The sequence below is a fragment of the Chenopodium album genome, chromosome 7 (genome assembly GCF_948465745.1).
Source record: "Chenopodium album chromosome 7, dcCheAlbu1.1, whole genome shotgun sequence".
Taxonomy (NCBI): domain Eukaryota; kingdom Viridiplantae; phylum Streptophyta; class Magnoliopsida; order Caryophyllales; family Amaranthaceae; genus Chenopodium; species Chenopodium album.
The window spans coordinates 63,848,924-63,870,600 of record NC_137840.1 but is presented as its reverse complement, the minus strand read 5'-3'; the positions used below and the strand labels follow the sequence as shown (position 1 = coordinate 63,870,600).

The 21,677-nt window shown below is 36.7% G+C and overlaps 1 protein-coding gene across 4 annotated transcripts in view; it reads right to left on the bottom strand.

Moving 5' to 3' along the window:
* Window positions 1-21,677, bottom strand: part of LOC145639160 (wall-associated receptor kinase-like 5) — a 50,402-nt gene that overhangs the window by 19,964 nt on the left and 8,761 nt on the right. For 2 of the 4 annotated variants that reach the window (XM_081690324.1, XM_081690328.1), the window contains one exon: window positions 11,400-11,462. The exons of 1 other annotated variant lie outside the window; for it this stretch is intronic. In XM_081690324.1, the coding sequence (XP_081546450.1) occupies window positions 11,400-11,462 (63 nt within the window). The remainder of the gene's footprint in view (window positions 1-11,399; window positions 11,463-21,677) is intronic. One more of the 4 variants, XM_081690325.1, reaches the window with a different exon arrangement.

Below are 21,677 nucleotides of genomic sequence, written 5' to 3'. Positions count from 1 at the left end.
CTTATTTTGAAGTTTATACAAGTTATGGTTGAAATTAAGTGATTAAATATCGATTTCTCATTTTAAGTTTGTTGTGAAATATTTCATAGTGTTATGGTTTGATGGTTTTAAGTGATTTCATTTGAGTTTACAAGTTGTGGTGGTTGTGGTTTCTCTCTATTAATTTAAGTCTAGAATCTTCACTTTCTGATTTGAGGGAGAAATTCTAGTTGCTCCCTACTAATTGTGGAACGTTGTTGTAATTTGTAGGTTCTATTTGTTTATTTGATCTATGTGACGATGGGTTGGGAATTGAGAGTTTAGAAACCAACTTTTGGGCTCGTATGCCTTTTTTGTTAGTTGTTTGTTTAAGTACTTTGAATTTTGTTTAGTTTTATTTCGGTTTGGCCGATAAGGATTGTTCAGCCCTTGGCTTTTGAATGTAACTGATTTGCTTATGTTAAAGTTCATTTATTATTGTCTTTTTCTTTGCTTAGTTCGCGTATAGGTTAAATAACTTAATTTGGATGTTTAAATGACTTAAATTTAACTTTTAGACCTAGGTAAAGCTTGACTTTTCGTATCGAAGTTAAGTAGCCTCCCATTCAGGCGTAATTCCGCTAACGCTTTCAATTCTAAAAGAACGAGGTGTTACACTATTTACCGCAACAACAATAAGAACCACCAACGTCAACGCCAACACCGACATCAACAATAACTACCAACGTTAAGAACAACACCAACACCGCACAATAACAACGGCACAACAAAAGCCACCGTCGCAACAACACCACTATATTGTAGGTATTGTTTTAACTTAGGTTAGAGTGTAGATCGAGCTTTTTTTCTATTTAAATTCTTATTTTAGTTAATTATTGAAGTCATTGTAATGTATAAATTTTGTTAAATAATTGTATACTTGTATTTATTTATCTATTTGAATTGTTATGGGTAGTTTTCGTTGTTTTTATGATAATTTTCATTTTTTTAATAATTATAGTTGCTATTTTTTTTGTTAAGTTTGTTCTTTTTGTTTAAATTCTGGTGGTAGTGGTATCGGTTAGGTGCGGGTGGGGATTCGGTTCGTTTGGCTGGTGTGGAATGGTGGTATGGGGTAGTGGTTGGTGGTGTGGGCTGGTGGTGGGGGGTGGTGGTAGGTGTTTTTTTTTGTCGGAAATCATTTTATAGGAAAACCTCTTTTGACATACTGATTTTCGTCGGAAAAGTGGTTTTGAAGGAATTTTCGTCGAAAAAGGTCATTTTTCCTACAAACTGTTTTCTGACAACCGGTTCTGACAGAAATTCCGTTGCAAGCGGGTTTTCTGATATAAACGGGATGTTTCCGCGAAATTTTTTCATCGAAAATCGGCTTTTTTCTAGTAGTGATATGTGTATATAAATTTTTTTAATTGAATTTGCATATTTTTTCACCTAAATGTGCAAATTTTTTTATGGAAATTTGACGTACACATTTTTTGTTCAGAAGTTATAATTTTCATTATTCCAAAAATATGGAAAATTTAATTCATCTTTCCCATGGTCAAAATCAAATTGCACATCTAGTATAAAATGTATATATGTTAAGAAACTTCTTTAGGGGATTTTTTTTTATAAAAAAATTAAATGTGCAAATCAAAAATATTTGCTTGAAATTCAATTTACATATTTTTTTAGTCATTATGTTAAAAAAATAGTTTTTTATAGAAATTTGGTAACAGGTTGAAAATCAAATTTGTATATTTAGTCAAAGATATATGCACTTTAAGTTCAAAATATGTTTACCTTCATCCTTCTCACTTTTTTTTATTTTAAGAACCTTGTCATTTTAAAAAGTAAAAATTGGTTTTTCTTAATCCTAACATTGGGTCATTAAATATTTACTATTAATAACCCCAACTTTTTAATATTTTTTAATAGTCCCAACTTTGAGGGGCATTTTCTTTTAACGAGTCAAATGACGGGTGATTTAATTAGGAGGTAACTTTTTTAAAATTTCCTTTCCTAAATGACATGTGTCTTAGTTCAATTAGTCAAAACATTATGAAATAAAACAAATTAAAAAAAAACCTAAAACCACATCAGCCCCCACCCCTCGCTCCCCATTCCCCACCAAAAAACACCATCAGCCCCTCCCCTTACCCTGCCGAAAAATGCCCTACCCGTTTCCTTTCCTTCCCTCACCCTTGGAAAACGCCAACCACCCTTCCCCACCCTCGAAATGTTCATAGCTTCATACCTATTATAAAATCTGAATTACAAAATAATCAAACGACTGCATTTTGAAAGGATAGAAATGCAGGGTAGTGTTCTGGGTGGTTGGAGCTCGAAAAGCAATTTTGGTGATTTCCAGCCACCTCAAACTTGGCCCCTCGCTATCCATCACCAACCATTACCTCACCATCCACCATTCCCCTATCGTGATTAGCAGTACATTCAGTAATGTATTTTTTTTATTTTTTATTTTTAATGTTTAAGGAAGTCTAGATCTTAAATAAAAATTTGATTTTGTTTATTATTTTACGCTGTAAAAAGATCTTCATTGATTCGTCTTCATGTTTAACTTGCTTCTATACCTTATTCTAGTTAGGCGATTATCAATTGAAATATCCCGAAGTAGCTTCTGATTATTGGAGCTTAAAGGTTATGGGATTTGGTGGGGTAAACTAGTGGCTAAAGGGTTGCAGACTTGCGGTTGGTGGCTAGAGACAAAAAATAAAAGAGGAAAAGTAACTTGACTGCATTGATTAAAAAGTAAAAGGGGCCTTTATATAGGCAACAAAAAAAAACATTAACTAAAATAAAGGAAAATAAAGTGGGAGCATAACTCACGAATCTTACTACTATGCTAATACTTAGGAAGTAATTTCTAGGATTCCTAACAAATAAAAAAACCACTAACTTATTAATCCTAAATTAAAGCAAAGTCAAATAGTCAACTTTGAAGCACTACTTCCACTAATTATCCAACATAACCCCTTGATTCAAAGTTGTATACTCCAATTTGCAATCTGAAGTATTCTTGTTTCATAGAAGCAAGTGACTTAGTAAGTATGTCTGCTACATGTTGATTGGTACTACAGAATTTCACTTCAATATCACCTTTTGCTACTAAGTCACGAATGAAGTGGTGTCAGATGTCAATGTGCTTCGTACGATTGTGGAAAACTGCATTTTTCGTCAGATTGATTGCTGATTTATTGTCACTGTATAACTCAGTAGCACCTTGTTGCTCTTGAAGGAAGTCTGCTAACAATCTCCTTAGCCAGATTGCTTGACATGTTGCTGAAGTTATGGCTGCATACTCTGCTTCAAATGAAGACAAAGCCACTGTACTTTGTTTTTTTGATGACCAAGAAATAACACCAGACCCAAGAGTGAAGACATAGCCAGACGTGCTTTTTCTGTCATCAATGGAACCAGCCCAATCACTGTCACAGTAGCCGACTAGCTTCATTTTATCAACCATCTTATACCAGATTCCATACTCAGATGTACCCGCTATGTAGTGCCATATTCTTTTCACGGCTACAAGATTATGCTTTGTTGGACTATGTATATATCGAGAAACAAGACCAACTGAATATGCAATGTCCGGTCTTGTGTGAGATAGATTGTTCAAACCACCTACCATGCTTCTGTATAGCTTTGCATTTGCTGCACCTGTATCATCATTTGCACACAATTTCTCATTAATATTCATAGGAGTACATGATGGAGTGCACCCTGTCATCTGGAACCTTTTTAGAAGGTCTTCTGCAAATTTTCTTTGAGATAAAAAAATGCTATCACCTTCTTGCTTCACCTCTAATCCGAGAAAATAATGCAATAACCCCATGTTTGACATCTCAAATTTCTTCATCATGCTACACTTAAATTCAGCAACAACTGATTCACAAGACCCCATATAGATCATATCATCAACGTACAAACAAACAACTAGAAAATCAGCAATACCCTTCTTCTTCAAATAAAGTGTAGGCTCATTTTCACTTCTTTTAAAACCATTATCCTACCATTATCCAAAAAATAAGAATCAATCTTTTTATACCATGCACGCGGGGCTTGTTTAAGGCCATACAATGCCTTCCGCAACCTATAGACTTTGATTTCCTTATTTTAAACAATAAAGCCTTCAGGTTGAGCAACAAAAACTTCCTCCTTCAACTCTCCATTTAGGAAAGCTGACTTTACATCAAACTGAAAAACAGGCCAACCAAGTTGAGCAGCTAAGGCAAGAAATGTTCTTACAGTTTCAAAACGAGCCACGGGAGAGAACGTCTCATCGTAGTCAACACCTTGCTCTTGTGCATAGCCTTTAGCCACTAAACGAGCCTTGTGTTTTTGTACACTTCCATCAGCTTGATACTTGGCACGGAACACCCATTTCAACCCGATTGCATGTTTTCCTTCCGGAAGATCAACTAGCTCCAATGTTTTGTTCTTCTCCATGCACCTCATTTCTTCTGCCATTGCATCTTTCCATATTTGTTTCTGTGCAGCATCATCATAGTAAACAGGATCTGACAATGAGAGAGCAAAGTTAGTTGTCTCATATAATTCTCTGAGTGAACGAAACCTCCGTCGAGATTCTGGTGTACTCTCTGGTGATGAGGTTGTGTTGCTGTCAGATTGTGAGCTTGGACTTGCTGAAGGAGTAGTGTTAATGTCCCCTTCATGTGTAGCATCAGGTACAACATTCGTAGGAGCTTCACCATCATCAATAAAAGGAACCTGTTTTCCTGCTTGATCAGAACTCCAAGACCAACTAGCAGACTCATTAAATAACACATCACGAATGATAAGATTTTTCCACTTATTGGATTGTAAAGCCTATAAGCTTTGGATTTCAGGCTATAACCAAGAAATATACATTTTTCTAATTTATATTCGAGTTTATGACGAGCTGATTTAACCAAAGCATAAGCAATACAACAAAAAACTTTTAAGTGGCTTACCATAGGCTTCACCTCATGCCAAGATTCGTAGGGAGTCTGATTCATGACTGCCTTTGTAGGAGAGATGTTACGAAGATACACAAATGTTGCTACTGCTTCTGCCCAAAACTCATTAGGAAGTCCTCTTGCCTTCAACATGCTTCTAGCCATCTCTACGATGGTGCAGTGAGCTGCTTGGAAATTCCAAGCTCCGCACAAAAGGCATCAAAATCATTTGAGCAAAATTCACCACCATTGTCTGTGCGTAGCTTCTTAAGAAAACACCCTGATTGCTTCTCTACAAAGGCTCTAAACTTCTTAAACATGTTAAGTGCCTCAGACTTTTATGTTAAGAAGTAAACCCAACTCATTCTTGCATAATCATCAGTGAATAATAAGAAGTAACGACTTCCATTCAAGGACTTTGTATTCATTGGCCCACACAAGTAAGCATGCACAAACTCAAGACATTCAGATGCTCTCCATGACTTCCCAACAGAAAATGGTTTCTTACTATGTTTTCCCAAGACACAACGACCCTCACAAAACCCCAGAGTATCGATTTTTGGAAGCCCCAAAACAATCTCTTTTTGACTCAACAATTTTAAGCCATTAAGATGTAAGTGACCATAACGCAAATGCCATAAGTCAGAGTCATCACATCCCTTAACAATAAGTGCTCGGTTTTGTACAGAGGACACATCTAATGGGAACATTCGATTTTCAGTCATACAAACATTCACAATATTCAAACCAGACTTCTTATCTTTGATAACACACTGATTATCATCAAACACAATAACTAACCCACCATTCATCAATTGTCCCACACTTAACAAATTATGAGCCAAACTAGGTACAAAGAAAACACCATGCAATAATTTCTTTTTACCGCTACTAGTACAAATAGCAATAGTACATTTTCCTTCGACTTGTACCTTCTTGTTATCACCAAGTCGAACCTCTGTTTTTTTGTGAGACGTCCAAGCTCTAAAACAATGAACGAGAATTGGACATGTGGTTGGAGCACCAACTGTCAATGAACCAGACATCTTGAGCAGGAGCGGTGCCGAAAAAGTGTGCCATAAACAACGTCTCAAATGTTTCTTCTTTCTCAACCAAATTTGCCTTTGATCCCTCAACCTTCTGTTTTGACTAGCAATCTGCCTCTTTATGGCCATATTTTTTTACAATAATGGCATTGAATGGAGCTCTTCTGGGTATAGGTTCGTTGCTCCGATGATCGGCCACGTCCTCTGCCACCAGTATAGCGACCACCGCTTCCTCGACCATGGTATCCACCTCTCCTGGTTCCTCGTCCACCCGAATCAGATTTCTTCTTATAGGCCTCCCCTTTTACTTGGAATGCCTTCTCTTCAGTGCTCTATTTCCTTCTATTCATCCTCTCTTCATGATTTTGCAAAGAACTCATCAATTCTACAAAAGAATAAGTAGAGAGTTCATGGGGATTCCTCAATTGCAGGAACAATAACATCAAATCGATCATTCAGTGTGCGCAAAATTTTTTTGACAACAGTTTGATCAGTGATAGTCTCTCCATAAGACCTCATTCTGTTGACGATTGAGCTTACTCTAGACAAATAATCTTGCACAGATTCTTGCTTTTCCATATGCAGATTGGAAAATTCAGAATGAAGAGATTGGAGCTTTACCTCAATCACCTTTTTAGAGCCCTGAAATTCAGTTTTTAGAGTCTGCCAAGCTTCCTTGGTTGTTGTTGTAGCAGCAATTCGTGAGAAGAGAGAGTCACTCATTGTTTGTTGAAGAAAAAATAAGGCTCTTGCATCCTTTTTCTTATTTTCCTTCAATTTTTGCTCATCCTTTTTCTTGACATCATACCCATCTTCAATATACTCCCATAAATCTTGGGATGTGAAGAGAGTTTTCATCTTAACAAAACTCATACTTATCCCCATCAAAAATGGGAATTAACGGCTGGGAATTGGTGGAAATCCCATTTGTAGCCATTGATACTCTCAATTTCGTGGATAATCTCACTATGTTTTACTCAAAGAACCCAATTGAAACAATGGTTGCGGTGCCCACTTGTTTCTCTCTCTAACTTTACTCTTTTCTCTCTTTTTCTTTTTTTTTTGGGTTAAAAAAAATGAAAGAACTAACCTGGATTTTTTTAATTCTTTGATAGTGGATGAAAGCTGCTGCTGTGCTTTTCACTAACAAGGCCCACTCAAAGATTAAAAAAGCTCTGATACCAAGATAGAAAATAAAAGAGGAAAAGTAACTTGATTGCATTGATTAAAAAGTAAAAGGGGCCTTTATATAGGCAACAAAAACAAACTTCAACGAAAATAAAGGAAAATAAAGTGGGAGCATAACTCACGAATCTTACTGCTATGCTAATACTTCGGAAGTAATTTCTAGGATTCCTAACAAATAAAAAAACCACTAACTTATTAATCCTAAATTAAAGCAAAGTCAAATAGTCAACTTTGAAGCACTACTTCCACTAATTATCCAACAGCTAGGATGTTGCTCGTGGATGTGACGGTGGTGGTCAAGGGCATAGGGTGGGTGATGAATGGAGTACTACGGGCACCAGGTGGCCAATAATAAGCGGACTATCGTAGACGGGGTTGAAAGGAGGGTGTGTTACGTTTTTTTTTTGTTGTTTTTTTTTTATAGTTAAAAGGAAAAATACACTTTATTAATCTCAACTTTGCCCAATTTACTTTAAATAACCCCAACTTTCGATTATTCTGCAACAATCCCAACTTTCACCTGCGTTTTCTTTCTTCAATCCCAAACCGGTCAACGAAAGTCAATGACCTCTAATTCTAGGTAACTTAACATGTGTCAAGTTGTAATTGGTTCAAAAACTAAAAAAAAATTAAAAAAAAATATTAAAGCAAAATTCAATTAAAAAAAAAAAGCCAAGCCACCACCAGCTCACAACCGCTGGTGGTGGTCACTCACCCCAAACCACCATATCCGTAGCCCCAGCCCCCAAAACCTCCCCAAAAATTGCCCTACCACCGTGAAACCGGCTCACTCAGCCTTCCCCCACCCCCTGAACTATCCAAATTCGAAACCCTTGCCTTGAACCCGCCACCTATATAACCTGAAACCACCATAACCTAAGCTGACGACCTTGAAACCGCCACCCATAACTCCCGAAACCACCATAACCAAAGTCGACGACCTTGAAATCGCCACCCATAACCCCCGAAACCAGCTGTAACAACAACCGTAACCCTTAAAATCACTCCTCCAACCCGCAAAACCACCAAAAGTGCAGCCCCTCACTTTTTCTCTCCTCCAATTGTCGTAAAACGCAAATAAACGGAGTGAAGGGAGGGTTTCGTTGTGGGGAGGGAGGGAGGTCGTAAAATTGAGGTTGGGGGATCGAGGTCGTCGGTTAGGGAAGGGTGGCCACCAACATTTGGTGGCTGGTGATCTTTGGTTTTTTTTTTGTTTTTAATTCTAATTAATTTATTTTATTTTGGTGAAGCAATTAGCATGCAACACGTGTCAAATTAATGGTTTTTTTTAACTCTTTCTTTAGGTAACCGGTAATTGAAGAAAGAAACCACATGTGAAAGTTGGGATCATTGCAGAATAATCAAAAGTAGGGATTATTTAAAGTAAATTGGGCAAAGTTGGGAATATTAAAGTGTATTTTTCCTAGTTAAAATCACACTTTTTAAAAAAATGTAAATTATGAAAAAAAAACTCTAACAAATTACAAAGTGATACGTGTCCAGCTTAACCTATTTAACAGGTTAGTAAGCCAGTCACGTTCAATTTTGACCGGATACCCCTCAAAGGTAATATTATTATGGGATAATCGAAAGTTCGTTTATTATTGAAAGACTGACCAAAGATCATTTTATTCTTGACAATTTTTCTTTTGTTTTTTTTTCGTATTATTAATTTTGTAACAACTATTTTTGTTAGCATGAAATTTTTTTTTTGACACATTTAAAGCGGACTTAGACCACCTAAAGTTTAAATATTAGTAAATAATCAAAAGATATGATTAATTAAAGCAAATTGCCTAAAATTAGGATTAATATTATCAATTTTTCTGTCAAAAAACAAACTTTTTCATTGGATCTTAACAAAAGTATGACTATTTTAAAACTTTGAAATTACATAAGTGATGAATATATTGAAACTATTAAATAGGAAGAATTGTAAATTGTAGCCATTTAAAGTTAGTATTTTGCAAATTGCAGCCATTAAAAAAAATTACAAATTGCAGTCCAAAATTTCTTATAAATTGTAAATTGCAACCCAATTCATTTTATCCATTGGTTTATGTGTCGAAAAATATTCGGTTAAGGTTTTAGGGGTCATTTTAGCTCTTAAGGATCCAAATAGAACTCAAAATCAGCAAAAAAAACGTAAGTGTCTTATTTTGCGTAACAAAAATGTATTGATTTGTTAACAGCTATATTTTGTTGTACAAAAGAGGCACTTACGTTAATTATTTTGCCAATTCTGAGATCAATTCGGACCCTTAAGAATTAAAATGGCCGCTAAAACCTTAAGCAAACATTTCTCGACACGCAAACCGATGAAAAAATTGAATTAGGTTGCAATTTACAATTTATAACAACAACTTTTATTTGAAATGCAATTTGCAATTTTTATAAACGGATGTAATTTGAAAAATATTAATTTTAAAAGGCTACAATTTGCAAATTTTTCAATTTTAAATAAGATAAATGATGGAGTATGTAAGTTGCGTTATACAATTTTCATATAATTAAGAAAGATAATTTAATAATTATGTTGTAGATTATTGTTGTATAGAAATATTATCCGCATAAGTAAATAATTCAGGTCAAGAATTCGTGAAAAAATATAGTTTATCAAATGACAAAATTGTTAATAAATCAAAAACATTATATTAAATGTAGGCCACAGTTTTTGATATAAGAAAATTTTTAAAATTACCACCCAAAAATGTATCCATTTTTGAACTAACCACCCGTTTATTTTTTAATTTTAAAATTACCACCCCTTAAATTAAATAAATGCTCATATTACCACCCATTTCAAAAATCCGGTAGATTTTCCGTCTATGGGCCCCACCTAACGCTTATTTTGACCCTTTTGATTGATTTTCTTCTCGATTTTTCTTTTTTAAAACGCTCTCCTAACTTCAATTCACAATTTCTCTTTGAAATTTGGTAGAATTTGGTGAAAGAAATGTGAATTAAAGTTTAGAGAGCGTTTTTAAAGAGAAAAATTGGGAAAAAAATCAGTCAAAAGGGTCAAAATAATTGTTATGCGGGGCCTACAGACGGAAAATCCACCGGATTTTTGAAATGGGTGGTAATATGAGCATTTATTTAATTTAAGGGGTGATAATTTAAAATAAAAAATTAAATGGGTGGTTAGTTCGAAATTGGTTACATTTTTGGGTGGTAATTTAAAAATTAACCTTGATATAAATACAAAAATATCATATTTAATTTGTTTAATTATTTTCAACTTTGTCACTTGATAAATTAATTTTATTTAGGATTTTTTGTAAATAACCACCCCTAAATGTACCTTGTATTGAATTAACCACCCATCTTTTTCGAAATTAAAAATTACCACCCATTAATGTCAAAATCCGTAGATTTCACAACCCTTCTTCAATTCCGATCAGTTTTCTGACTTAGGATATACGTGTCACCATATGATAGGTTAAAAAAATTTTAAAAAATCAAAATTTTATAAATTAAAATTCCCCATAACCCCCAGCCCATGGCAGCCACTGCCTCCTTCCATCTCTCACCACCCATCCAAATCAACCACCTGCCGGACCACCCCCACCCCAACCAGCCTGCCGGCGAAACCCCACAAACCCCAGCCATGTCCACGAAATCCCCAGTCGCCGCTTCCTCACAAAACCCCAACCACATCACCGCTTTTTAACGAAAAACCACCCACATCGGTGATTCCTCACGAAAACCCACCGATGTCGCCGCTTCCTCTGCTCAATTCAAGGTTGCGCTCTTCTATTATTTTTTTTAATTGAATTAAATTTTCTGCTTTTAGGGTTTAAATTTGTTGGTTCAATTTTTCTGGGGAAGGGAAAAATTGCTAGAAACAGGGACGGGGAAGGTAGGGGTACCGGAAACGGAAACGGAGAAGGGGACGGGATGCTGGAGGTTGCATAGCTACCGCCTATCGAAAGTGGCAGTGGTGGGTTGGGGTTTTTTTAACTTTAATTTTGATTTTATATGTTGTGGGCCCCAAAGTCGGAAAACTGCTAGACTAAGTCGGAAAACTGGCCGGAATTAGAGAAGGGTTGTGAAATCTACGGGTTTTGACATTAATGGGTGGTAAATTTTAATTTCGAAAAAAATAAGTGGTTAATTCATTACAAAGTACATTTAGGGGTGGTTATTTACAAAAAAATCCTTTTATTTATTAACGTGATAAACTAGACTCCACGCAAAGGTACAAATAAAAGGCATTAAATAAATATATGACAAATAATCTTACCTAAAATAATAATGAATGGAAAAAGTGCCAATATCACTTTAAGTTGGCGGCTGATGATTCCTGCTGTTGCCCATAGAAAAAAGTCAGTATTGATTTAAATCATTTAAATCTATACACAGATTAGTACTCCGTGTCTCCCATAACATAGCTTTTATTTGTGTTTTCTTACGGTATTTAACAAATAGGAGGAAAAATGGGATGAATTACATTAATAAAAGTAAAAAGTATAATTGTTTCAAAAAAAAAAAGTAAAAAGTATATTATAGACAAAAGTTAGAGAGATACAGTGGATAAAAGTCCAAAGCATGCGCAAAATTCAAAGGTAATTTAAAAAGTACAATAAATAAAGTTAAAAAAGTGAGGGGTATAATAGTCTTTATATATTATCCAAAAATAGAAACAAAAACAATATTTTAAATCTCAAAAATAGGAAAACCGGAACTATATTATGAGACAGAGTGAGTATATAATTATATATTGAAGAAAGTTTACGTACCCATGTGACAATATCCAATCATGCGAATACTTATTTTTATGTCAATCTATAATCTATTTTCCTATTTTAGAAACCTTAAATGTTGTTTCTATTTCTATTTTGGGATAGTATACCCTCATTTTTTTTTTATTGAACTTTTTAATTTACCCTTAACTTATCCACTTTTATTATACTTTTTTCTATTTTTTCTCTCTAATTTTTGTCTATAATTATACTTATAATGTACTTCATTCACTTATCCTTCCATTTCTTAAATACCGTACTCCATATTGTCATTATCATTACAAGGTATCAAACATGCATGTGATCCTTGAAATGAAAAATGGACCAAAACCACCAATCCAACATGAACACTGTTTAATGGTTCAAATTGAAAACAATAAATTTTTGTAAGGAACAATTACAAATATCTTTGCCAGGTTGGTAAAAAAAAAAAAAATAAATAAAAATAAAGTCTTTTAATTATTTAATAATAATTTTTTTATAGGATATCTTCCCAAAATGAGTTATGACATGTTGATTGTGAGGGTAACCGATTATTTGAGTTAATGACTCTACGTCTCATAGTATGATAGGTTCTTTTTAAAATTATACTCCCTCTTTTTCGTAATAATCGCAATATTTTTCTTTCACGTTCATTTAATAATAGTTGCAACACTTCCTATTTTAGTAAGAATCCACTACTATTTTATTATTTCACTTACCCCACTTGCATAAATATTTAATTATATTTCTCTTACAAACCCCACTTATACTACTTTTTTTTTTTTTTTTTTTTTTTTTTTTACTATTTATCTCTTCTACTAACAATAAAAGATATTCCACTAACTATACTTTATATTATAAAATTTACCTAATGATCCCTATCCTATAAATTTCATAAAATATTGTACAAGGTCTACTATTGCAATTACTACGAAATGGAGGGAGTATAAAATAATTAAAAATACCCTTCCCCAATCAGTCCCTTGTCGTCCACACTCGAGCATCCCCATTATTAAGCAGTGTGTCTCTACAGTCTCGTACTAGATCCTCGTCAATGGCAGGCTGTCTTCTGTTCTTCGCCCGACTTGTGGTTTACGTCAAGAAGATCCTTTATCTCTTTACCTTTTCGTTCTTTGCATGGAAGTTTTTTCTGTAATGCTGCAAAAGACCGAGGAAACTGGTTTATTTCAAGGTTTGCGCATTACTAGGCGAGCTCCTTCGGTTTCCCATCTGTTCTTTGCATATGATGCTTTATTATTTTTTCGGGTTACTCTAGAGGCTTGTTCTCATCTTTTGGAATTAATTAATCTCTTTTGCACCATGTCTGGTCAGATGGTTAATGTTTAAAAGTCCTTTGTTAAGTTCAGCTCGAATACTCCAGAGGATTACTGTGAGTTATTAAGCTCTGCTTTGCACATGCAAGCTAAAAACTCGCTAGGAACATACCTGGGGCTCCCATTGGACTTAGGTTGTGCTAAATGTCACTTGTTTCAGCCTTTGGTGGATAAAGTGTCACAAAGGTTAGCAGCTTTTGGTTCTCGGCGTTTATCTACACACTACTAGAAAACAGCTAAATAACGACGGAAATTTTCCGTCGGAAACACCCTGTTTTCCGTCGGAACTAGTTGTCGGAAAACTATTTGTAGGAAAATGGGCTTTTTCCGACGGAATTTCCGTCGGAAACACTATTTCGACGGAAATTCAGTCCGCCGGAAAATATTTTTAGGCCCGAGAAAGTCCGTCGCAAGTTTCCGACGGACTGAGTTCTGTCGGCATGTTGCGACAGAAATTCCGCCGGAAAATTATTTTAAAAAAACAAAAAAAAAAACGCCTCGCACCACCCCACCACCAGCCCACATCACCAGCAACCACCCTGCACCACCAGATGGCCAGACCCCACTGCACACCCTTTTCCCACCTTCAAACATCATCACCAACACCCACAACAACCGTTTTTTCACCTTTAAACACCACCACCGACACCACCGACACCCACACCAGCCACCAATCCACCTTCAAACACCGCCATCGACACCACCAACACCCACACCATCCACCAATCCACCTTCAAACACCGCCACCGACACCCACCCTAGCCCCTTCCCACCTTCAAACACCACCACTCCAAAAATAAACCCTAAAAACACAAAATTTAGCAAAAAAAAACCGAAAATAACCCATAATCGAAAATCAACCCAAAAATACAAAAATTGAGACAATAAAATTGAAAAACACCACACAAATAAATCAAAACCAATAGATCTATAAATTTAGCAAGAATTTCATAAAGAAAATAAAAAAAAAAAAACGATAATTAAACCACAAAAATTAAAGGAAATATATAATTATACAATCATCAAATAAAATATATAAATTAACATTACAATTTCATAAAAAAATAACTAGATCTATGCGCATGTACGTGGTCGTCGTTCTTGTTTTGGTCGCCTTTGTTGGTTTGGTCGTCGGTGTTGTTGTAGTCGCCGGTGTTGTTGTTGTTTGGTGTTTACGGTGTAGTCGCCGTTTTGTTGCTTGCTTGGTGTTTTATGGTGTTGTTGTTGTAGTCGCCGTTTTGTTGTTGGTGGTGGTAGGGGGTGAAAGAGGAGAGGAAAGGAGGAGGAAAGAGAAGTGGCAGATGGAGAGAGAAGGGGCGGACGGAGGTGATGAGGAGAGAGAAAGAGAAGAAAGGAAAGGAGGAGGGTTAAGGAGAGAGAAAGAAGAGGAAAGAGAAGTGAGGGAAAAAAAAGTGGCGGCTAGATAGAAGAAGTTTAGGGTTAGGTGGTAAATAAATTTTTTTTTTATTTTTTTTTAAGTATATGTTCCGACTGAAATTTCCGTCGGAAATTTCCAACGGAATATTTTTCCATCGGAAATGATCTTATCCGACGGAATATTCCGTCGGAATGTCCAATTATTCCGACAGATTTATTTTCCGTCGGAAATTTCCGACGGAATTTTTTAATTCGTCGGAATTGTCCGACGAAAATTAAATCCGTCGGAAATATCGAGTTTTCCGACGGTTTTTCAGGTCCGTCGGAACTGGTCCGTCGTTATTTGACCTGATTCTTGTAGTGACAGTGGCCAAGTTAGTTCTTATCAATACAGTGGTCATAGCCTCTTTAAATCATGTGCTTTCAATTTTTAAGTTGCCTATGACTATCTCAGACCGCATTAATCGCATCCTGTCTCGGTTTTGGTGGAAAAATAGTAATTCCACTAAAGGTTTATCTTTAACTCCCCCTCTAGCCCTCCATTTCCCTCGAGTTTTAGGGGGTTTGGGCATTCGCCATGTGCCCTCTTTTAATTCTGCTTTGTTAGCTAAACAAATGTGGCGTTTAATTCATCATTCTCAGCTTTTAGTTTTGAGGATTTATTGAGCTTGTTATCCTCATATTATAAACTACAAAGCTACTAGTTCTCCTCCCCGTCCATCTTGGGGATGTCGGAGTTAGATGGAAGGAGCCCGCGCTCTCTCTCATGGTGTTATGTGAAAGGGGGGCTCTGGTAGTCAGATTAACATTGTGGACGACAATTGGGTCCCAAGGGTGTCTGTTTAGTTCAAAGATTCCATTCCTCAATCTGAGATTCCCTCCATGGTGTCACAGATAATTGTATCCCATATCTCAAGGCTAGGATAGTACTCGTATCCGGAAAATTTTTCCTCCTATTTTGGCAGATTCCATTCTCGGGATGGAAAGACCGTAGCAGATAATGGATGATTTTGTTTATTGGAAATTTACTCGGGATGGTTCGTTTACTACTAAATCTGCTTACGCCCATTTGTTCACCCAGACTTGGTCGGATAGATCCTTGCCTTCTAATATTCTTCCAGGTTGGTGGAAGAGATTTTAGGGTCTTCCGATTCTACCAAAATGGAAGCTCTTCATTTGGAAAATTTTACACAATGCCCTTCCCAGGGAGACTGTCTTGGTCTTAAAAGGAGTTCCAGTTGATGCTACTTGTGGATTCTGCCATCACCTTTTAGAGACAGTTCCTCATATCTTTCAACAGTGCAATTTTACTTGTTTGGTTTGAGCTTCTCACTCCCTAAATGTGATTTGGACTTTGCCCTTAGCTCGTGATTTTGGCTCTTGGCTGGCTAAATCCATTACTGGCTTTGCTGCTTCTAAGGATTGGCACATTTTAGATGGCTTTTTATCTTTTTTGTGGGCTATATGGTTAACTAGGAACAACCTTCACTTCCGTTCGGAGGTTTATTCTCGAGCAGGGATTTTTGTTGTGGCTGATTTTTGGGTTGCTAGGAGTGGCGAGGCTAGAGATTTGTATGATCTTTATCAACCCCCGTGTCCACTAGGGTTCGGTTTCTCTTCTCTTCAATCTTTTAGGTTGACTGGTCCTTCTGATGTATATGACATCTGCCTTATCTTTGATGGTTCTTGAAATGCTATGGATTAACGCGCAGGTATGGTTGGTTTATCTTCTAACTTGTCTTCTCTGTTTGTTGGGGGAGGGCTCAGGCAGGTTAAACATCCTCGGCTCTTCATTCTAAACTGCTAGCCTGCTTACTTGGTTTGCGACATGTTCGAGATAGAGGCTACTCTAGTGTTAAATTTTTTACGGATTGTTGCTCAATTTGCTCTCTGATCTAGGGTCAGCTTTTGGATCCAATTTCGGTTATTTGGATACTACGCAAAATTCGGCAGATCATTACAGGCTTCTGCAGGTTTGACATTCAGAAGGTGCCGAGACAAAAAATTAGTTATACTCATCTTTTGGCAAGTTAAGCTCGTCGTCGTCATTTTATTTGTTATCGTTTTTAGTTTCCTTTGTTCTCTTTGTAAAAAAAACAAAAAAAAACTAGACCCGTAACCCCTCTCCTTCCCCCACCATCAATTAACCCCCATAACAGCAAAAAAATTCCCTTTACCAAGGGCCAAAAACTATTGGAAAACCCTTAAAATTGCCGATAATCAACTTTTCAACAATTTTTCGTCGAAAATCCCTTCTCCAAACAACCTCTGTATACTCAACTTTGACGAATAAGTTGTCAGACATCTTTTTTTCCATCTCCAAACAACCTCTCATCAACCATTGTCAACCACCCTTCAATGGACAATTCGAGTCCTTTCTAACCCACAACCTCTCCTTTCTCCACTGCCTACCAACCCCAACTTCAAGAGATCGTCAAGTTACTAAGGGTTTGTTCACTTCATCTTAATTTCAGTTCAATTCCATTCAGTTTAGTTCAGTTCAGTTCAGCTCCAATTAGTTCACACTATAAGAAAATTGTCTTATTGTAACGATTATTTTGTGGCGATTGCACATTCAATTCGCTACAATATGCATGTTTGTTTGTGAAATAATTAAGGAAATCGTATCATTTTACAATCGCAATAGTTTTCTCATATAAAATCGATACGGAAAACATAATAATACATATCCACACTATTTTTTCACATTTATAAAATTATGAGAAATCGTATCATTTACAATCGCCACTAAATCCTAAAAATCGATACGAAAAGTCTTTTCCACACTAGATATATTAATATTGTTTGACAAAGAATACATAAAATATGTCATAGTTTATTGGTGAAACATAAGAGTTTGAGGTTGCATGTTCGAATCTTGTAAAGATCATATGTTTGATTTTTTTTAAAAAGAAAATAAGGTCAACATTTATAGAAATTATAATCGCTACAATAAACACCACGATTGGATGTAGTTTTTCGTATCAATTATTGAGACCAACCCCAGCGATATTGAAAACCACTACTAAAAGCTAAGGCAACGAGAGATATTGTATCGAATGACCATTCGTTGGGAAAGCTATTTGTAGCAATTATAATTGATACTAAAGGTAAAATAATCGCTAGAAAAAGGTTATTTTTTTGTAGTGTTAGTTTAGCTCCAATCAGTTCAATTCATTAAATGTGAACAAGTCCTAAGGGTCAAAAGTCGCCAGAAAAAGGCCAAATAATCGTTAGTATTCAACTTTGCAACGGGTTTCTGTTAAAAATTTGTTGGCAAAAATGTATAGTTTTCCTAAGTTGTCAGAAAGCACTTTTCCAATAGTTTTTAATGCTATCGAAAATATTTTGGCAGCCGATGGCTGACCAAATTGTCAAAAATTTCCTTATCAATGAAATTCCATTGAAGGGTGGCCAAATCATCGGAAATATCTGATTACCAAGCCATTAAAAACTAATAAGGAAAAAATTGCACCTATCACCCCCATTCCATAGGTGCACAACCCTCTTATCAACTACACAATATTCAAAATAACGACTTAAAGTCAACATATATGTCTATACTTACTCTATATTAAAGTAAATTTACATGCCACATGCTTTCTTATTGACTATTATTTCATATCATTACAGATTTAAAAAAATTCAGAAACATGATTTATATAAGAATTGAACTCTTGAACTCAAGGTTAATTAATAGGAATTTAACTATTGAATTATATGGCTTAATATGTATCTTTAGTTACAAACAAATATTGATATGACAACATTGTATACAAAAAATCATTACAATTTTGATTAAATCCTAAATTTCATGCACAATTGTTATAAAAATGAGAATTAAATCATGAATATCATTCGCAGTTATTGTAATATATGTAACTCGGAGCATAGTTAAGGGGTACGGTAGGGTGATCCCCTCGATCCTTTGCTTTTTCCTTTGGTTTTACCACCCCTGATGTGTAAAATCCGAGAAACTATTAGTGTATGTCTTTAGGTGTGGTATTTGGATGAAAACACTATTATTGGTGACACTTTGGTGGTGGGGAAGGTTCTGCAGATGATTATTAAGTGTTAATTTAAGTTACTTGGTGGTCTCAGTAGTTCCGATTTTAGTGGTGAGTTTGTGATGTAGAGGGTGACTAAGAAAATTGCGCTTATGGATAAGGTTTCTAAGCTTAATGGTCCTCAATGTGAGTTGTTATTACTTATGGCATGTATCGGAGTTTCTAAACCCTACTTTGATTGGTGTACTTTTGAGGCGGCTCGACGCCCATTCAACGTGTCTCTTCAACATTTTTAAGAGCGTATTGTTACTGCTTTAGGACCCTTTTCCGATTGGTATTGGTGAATTTCCACCTTAACTTTTGTGTTTGGAGGGCTTGGTGTTTATTTCGTAGGTGATGTTCGTCATTAAGCTTTTCTTGCTTCTCGATTACTGTTTGCTGGGTTTCAAACAAAGCTTCTACGGCGTGTTGGCATTGCTGGTCATGGTAGGTCGAGCCTTTGAAGGTCCGTTGAGTCTATTTAATAGAAATGTGATGTCATTTATTTTGAGTAATCCTAGTAAGGTCGCTACCCCCTAAACTCATGAAAAATTTGGCACGTATGTTTATATTTCACAAAGGTTACCGCATTTGTAGAAACCACATTTTCTTTATCTCCTCGACAATCGGCATTGTGGAAATCAAAGCAGAGAGATCACTCCCCTGCTTAGCTTTGTGCGATCCCCATATCAGATTTGGGACAAACAATGAATGTTAAGACTTACCACTGTGTTGTGTTACCGGTTGGATGTTCCTTTGTTCTCTATTTAGACACCATGTTCTGCTTGCCTAGGATTTTTACGAGGATATCTATAGTGATCATGCGGTGTCGTGTGCTGGCATTGTGGGTATTAAATATCGATATAATGTTGAACGGAATACATACTCTTATTGATGTTTGTTACCAATCTGGGATTTCGGCAAGGAAAGAGATTGATATTGGGTCTCTAGAAGGGATGACAGAGCACTCTGGCCTGCACACGTGTTACTCTATTCTTGGGATCGAGAACATGATGTGTGTATTGACTTGACATGATCTTCTCCATTCACACAATCTGGGTTGGTTGGCTTTGTTCTAGGACAGGTAGTGACTAATGTGGTAATAATCGAAAACGGGTCAAGTATGAAGCAAGTTGTCGAGAAATTGGTTATGAATTTTTTCCTCTCTCTTTTTCTTCTATGGGGGAACTAGATAAGGATTTTGTTGCTTTGTCGAAGTAAATTCAAAAGTTCTCTAACACCTAAGACATTGGGGCTTGTATGATGCTCCTATGTTCACTAGGATGAGCTTTGCTATAACTAAAGAAGTGGGGGCTCAAATTGTATATCGACTTTGTAATTTGGAATTTCGTTGGGTGAATTAGAGAAGGATGATGTTGCGTTGCTGAAGCGGGTTAAGGTGTTTGCTAAGAATCAGGATATTGGTACTCGTGCAGCTTCGCACATCTTCAGCGGGATCGGGTTCGCTATAGCTAGAGGGGTGGGGGCCCTGATTGTATCTCAGCTCCTCAATAATTTCTTGTAAATTGATTGACTTTGTAGATTTATTATTATTATTATTATTATTATTATTATTATTATTATTATTTGTAGATCTAATGACTTCGTGGCCCCTCCTGATTCTGGGGATGGTGTTGTTCGGTTTGTTCTTTATGGTTTTCCTAAACCGCAGGGTCCTACTGTATCTGGTACTGTTCCTAGGGTGCCTAGTGAGCCTCATTTTGCTTTTGATGTTGCTTTAATAGATAGTTTGCTATCTAAGCGGTTTCATTCGGTAAAATCTATCCCTCCTAAGTGTCGCTTGGGTTTTTCTCGGGTTCTCAAAGGGGCCCTAGATAAGGTGATTGGCAAGCCTGATGACATCTCTTTTTGGGTTCAATTGCTTGTGTTGCCTCTATGTGTCCTTAAAACCTTTTCTCCGAGGAGTAGTCGAGAGTGTTCTTCGGGTGTCAGGCGACTGCGGCAGGAAGAGAGTATCACCGGTGCTATTCGTTCTTGGTGTGAGCCTGGTGGTTCTGTGCAACTTGTACGAGACACGTTGGCTGATGTGTCTCCACCTTTGTTGGACGCTGATGGGGACCATGATTTGTCCGAGCGTAATATTAAGCAGTGTAAGAGAAAGATTTCAGACGGGCATTACACTGCTGCGGTTAGGGTTCTTTCGTCTTCTGGTCTTGCCCCTTACAATGATGCTACTCTTGCAGATTTGCAAGCTAAGCACCCTTCCTTTCCGGCTCCTATCTTACCGGATATTCCAGTTGATCAGCACCTTATTGCTACTCCTGCTGTTGTTTTGGATCAGATTAGGGGTTTTCCACGAGGTACGTCATGCGGTAGAGATGGCCTGCGTGCTCAACACCTTATGGATTGTTTGAGTGGTGCTGCACTTGCTATTTCAGATGAGTTGGTGGACTCTATTACGCAGGTGGTTAATCTTTTTCTCGCCGGGAAATGTCCTGCTGAGTTGGGAGAGTATATTGCTAGTGCTCCTCTCACACCACTTGTTAAGCCTGGAGGTGGTATTCGGCCTATTGCTGTAGGTACAGTTTGGAGGCGTCTAGTTTCAAAGGTTGGGGCTGCTTTAATTGGTCCGCGTCTGGGAAGCTATCTAGGAGGTCTTCAGTTTGGTGTTGGGGTGCCGGCGGGTGGTGAGGCTATTCTTCATGCTGTTAATCGTTTGGTTGAGGCGCGTGGTGGTGATGTTGGTATCTCTATGTTGTTGGTGGATTTTAAGAATGCTTTTAATTTGGTAGACCGTTCGGCTATGCTGCGTGAGGTTCGTCTCCGTTGTCCAGCTCTCTCGTGTTGGGTTGAATTCTGTTACTCTACTCCAGCCAGGCTTTTTTATGGGGAGCATACCTTATGGTCATGTCAGGGAGTGCAACAGGGTGATCCTCTAGGCCCTTTGCTTTTTGCTTTGGTTCTTCATCCTTTAGTGTGCCAAATCAGGGATTCTTTTGACTTATGTTTGCAAGCTTGGTATTTAGATGATGGCACTATTATTGGTGACACCTTAGTGGTAGGAAAGGTTTTGGAGTTG